Source organism: Pieris rapae, chromosome 1 (genome assembly GCF_905147795.1).
Source record: "Pieris rapae chromosome 1, ilPieRapa1.1, whole genome shotgun sequence".
Lineage (NCBI taxonomy): Eukaryota > Metazoa > Arthropoda > Insecta > Lepidoptera > Pieridae > Pieris > Pieris rapae.
This window is the reverse complement of record NC_059509.1, coordinates 7,953,683-7,956,728: the sequence shown is the minus strand read 5'-3', so window position 1 is coordinate 7,956,728 and position 3,046 is coordinate 7,953,683. Positions and strand designations below refer to the sequence as shown.

The 3,046-nt window shown below is 36.7% G+C and overlaps 1 protein-coding gene across 1 annotated transcript; it reads right to left on the bottom strand.

Moving 5' to 3' along the window:
- Positions 1 to 1,613: 1,613 nt before the first annotated feature.
- On the bottom strand, positions 1,614 to 2,837 carry LOC111003860 (fork head domain-containing protein FD4-like). Its single transcript, XM_022274597.2, has one exon. It carries the CDS (start codon positions 2,747 to 2,749, stop codon positions 1,973 to 1,975), a length of 777 nt encoding a protein of 258 aa, XP_022130289.1. The 5' UTR covers positions 2,750 to 2,837; the 3' UTR covers positions 1,614 to 1,972.
- Between the last annotated feature and the right edge of the window lie 209 nt (positions 2,838 to 3,046).

Below are 3,046 nucleotides of genomic sequence, written 5' to 3'. Positions count from 1 at the left end.
TAATTTTTTAATTTACCTACGTGCATGTGCTAATGAGCCCTTTAATTAATTTAATTACTAATCAGTATTAAGTATTTGCAGAAATACCCGTGAAAACAGTGTTTGAAGCATCGATACAGTTTTGCAAAATGCTTACTATACGAAAACTATTGATAAGCAATTGTTATTTATGCTTTCGTTCTTCCGTTCCAAATACGTCCAGCGGTATTAAAAAGTAATAACTCTGTTGACCTTATATACAAACCTGGTACATGTGGCGACTATAAGTACTCGTATTTATTAATAAAGAATTACCTAGACCTCGCAACGAGACGTTAATATTTAAATATATTTATTTCTACCTCAGATTAAACGCAACTTTATATACTGAGTATATACTAGAATATACTATGTATACCGAGCGTATTCTTAGTTTTCAAATACCTATACTTCAAAGTATTTTTTGTAGTTTTATCCTCCAGGTATCAGGATGTTTTGTTCATGCCTATGTCATCAAATATGCTTCGTAGAAAAATGTTTATACATGAATGATCTTAAATTTTGTTGTTTCGTAGACAAAACATTCACAGCAAAGTTATAAAACGCAGTGTGATATTTTGCGTGCAACCTGGGTGATAAATATTTGAATATATTTCGCGAATGTTACGTATACGTTGGCTTGTTAGTACTTTGTCAAAAACCCATATATTAGGTCCCTATAGGCACTACAATGTGCCTTTGTGGCACAATTGCCTTCGAACAAAATTTATTATTACATTTATAAATGTATCGACTTATGTATGTATCGATTTATATGTATTTGTAAGGAATGTAACGACACTTAAATGCTATTTATCTAGACCTTGATATATTTCGGAAGTGGGTAGATTAACCTCAATAAACCATTAAAATATAAGAACACATAATATGCGATCTGGTACCAAAAACGCATTAAACATTACTGATATAAATTAAAATTGGAAGGGTAATGTTTTCATTAAACTTTTTAAATTTTATGTTAAATATATCTTCATAATTGTCTTGTTTTTTAATAAATAGGTTTTACCATATATTGAAAAAAAGCATTTTATATGATGACCACATCATCAGTACCTACTTTAATAAATAAATAAATAAAATATACTATTCCTTCTTTTATACCTAATGCATCTGTATTGTATAAATAAATGCCTCAAATCGAATTGTGAAACTCGATACCCCTAAAATAGGCGACAAATTTTTCTATTAAAGTATTTTTTACAAGCATTAATCTAATCAGGACCAGATGACTCGACAATTGTTCAAGTAGATGCAATATCACGAGCTATTAGTTCATAAATATGGGTCGTTGCGCCACATTAGACCGTGAAAAGACCACCTCCAAGATAACTTTTTATTAATCGGAATTTACTTTTGTATCCTTCGCCCCCCACGAAGGATTAGGTAGCCCGTGTTATACTTCAACGTTCTTAAAAAGCGTAATAATCTAATTAAACTACCACCCACGCTAAGAATAAAACCAATCTTATAATGATACTTTTTAATACACTTAACAATATAACAATATTTACAACAGTGAAACTAACACGTTTCAATATATAAGCAAAAATAAATAACGTATAAATGCACTAACATTTAAAACATTGGCGTAATTCCATCTTACATAAAATTATTTACATTTACTTAATAAATTAAATATATAACACTAGCTGATCAACTATTTAAGATTTATTGAGATCACTAATTTATCTGAATTTGAGGTGAATGGGTTATTTAAATAGGCCTCCCGACGCGTCAAAGAATGCGAATAAAACTGTAAAAATTAGATAAGTAACATTTCAAACTGAATACATGGTAATATTAAGAGTAATAGTATATCTACGCTACATATAACGTTATAAATGACTTTATAATTTCGATGTCTATATACCTAATGCTCTACTTACAACCTAGAATTGCACATGTTGTAACAGTTCACAATGTCCCTCTGATGTCACGCGACTGGAAGCACTGGTGGTGGAAGGTAACACGGCCGCAAAGCATGAGCAGCTGCCTGCAAGAGCTCTGCCTGATACCGATGCGCCGCTAACATATACGGCGATGGAATTGATAAGTCAATTCTCGGTAAGGCCATATGCACTGGCATTGAAAACGGTTGAGGTGGAGAAGGAGATGATCGAGGCGGCTCTGGTTCCAGTAAAGCTTCTATTGTGAACGCTCGTCGCGGTCTCTCTCTGGGGAGAACTGTGACCGCAGTAACCTCCGCTAGTTCAGCTGGTTCAGGACTCATTTGTGAACACATTGGTGGTGTATACAAACCCGCGGTGGGTAAAGCCGTCGGTGAGGGGCCTGCATTAGCCTGGCGAGCCAAAAATGCACGGTTAAAAGAAGCCAGTGCTGCTAGTTCTGCGTTCAAATTATCCTTTTCACCTTTCTGTAACTTAAACCTCTTGCGACGGCGCAGTAATGAACCATTCTCAAACATATCAAATGCTTGCGGATGTAGTGTCCAATAGGCGCCTTTGCCGGGCCTGTCAGGCCGCCGCGGCACCTTCACGAAGCAATCGTTGAAAGATAGATTATGTCGCAGCGAATTCTGCCATCTCTGTGTGTTTCTTCGATAATAGGGGAATCGGTCCATTATGAAGCGGTATATCTCGGACAGCGGCAGCATTCGCTCTGGTGAACTCCATATGGCCATTGCTGTTAGTGATATATACGAATACGGTGGTTTTTGATCACCATACGATTCACGGGAAGGTCGTGGCATCGTCACTTCCACTAAGAACCGGCGATTAAAATATTTCCAAAATAATTATCTGATACCGGCGCGTCGAGAATTCACGTCACTACTATGCGAGGTGTGAAAAACAACTGAGGTGCGGAGAGCAGTAGAACTCGACACTCGACCCGCCCGCCTTGTTGGGGTCCAGAGACCGGAGAATACGGGCTTCTGATTGGTTAAGCACTCGGCCAATAGGCGCCATCGGCGTTCAGGTATGATGTCGGCTAACTAACAAGGAATTTAAATTGATATTATGTTTATATTGCCTCCAAACATCCTTTG

Excerpts from the sequence above, each read along its gene's own strand:
- LOC111003860 (XM_022274597.2), bottom strand. The coding sequence starts at position 2,749 with ATGCCACGACCTTCCCGTGAATCGTATGGTGATCAAAAACCACCGTAT.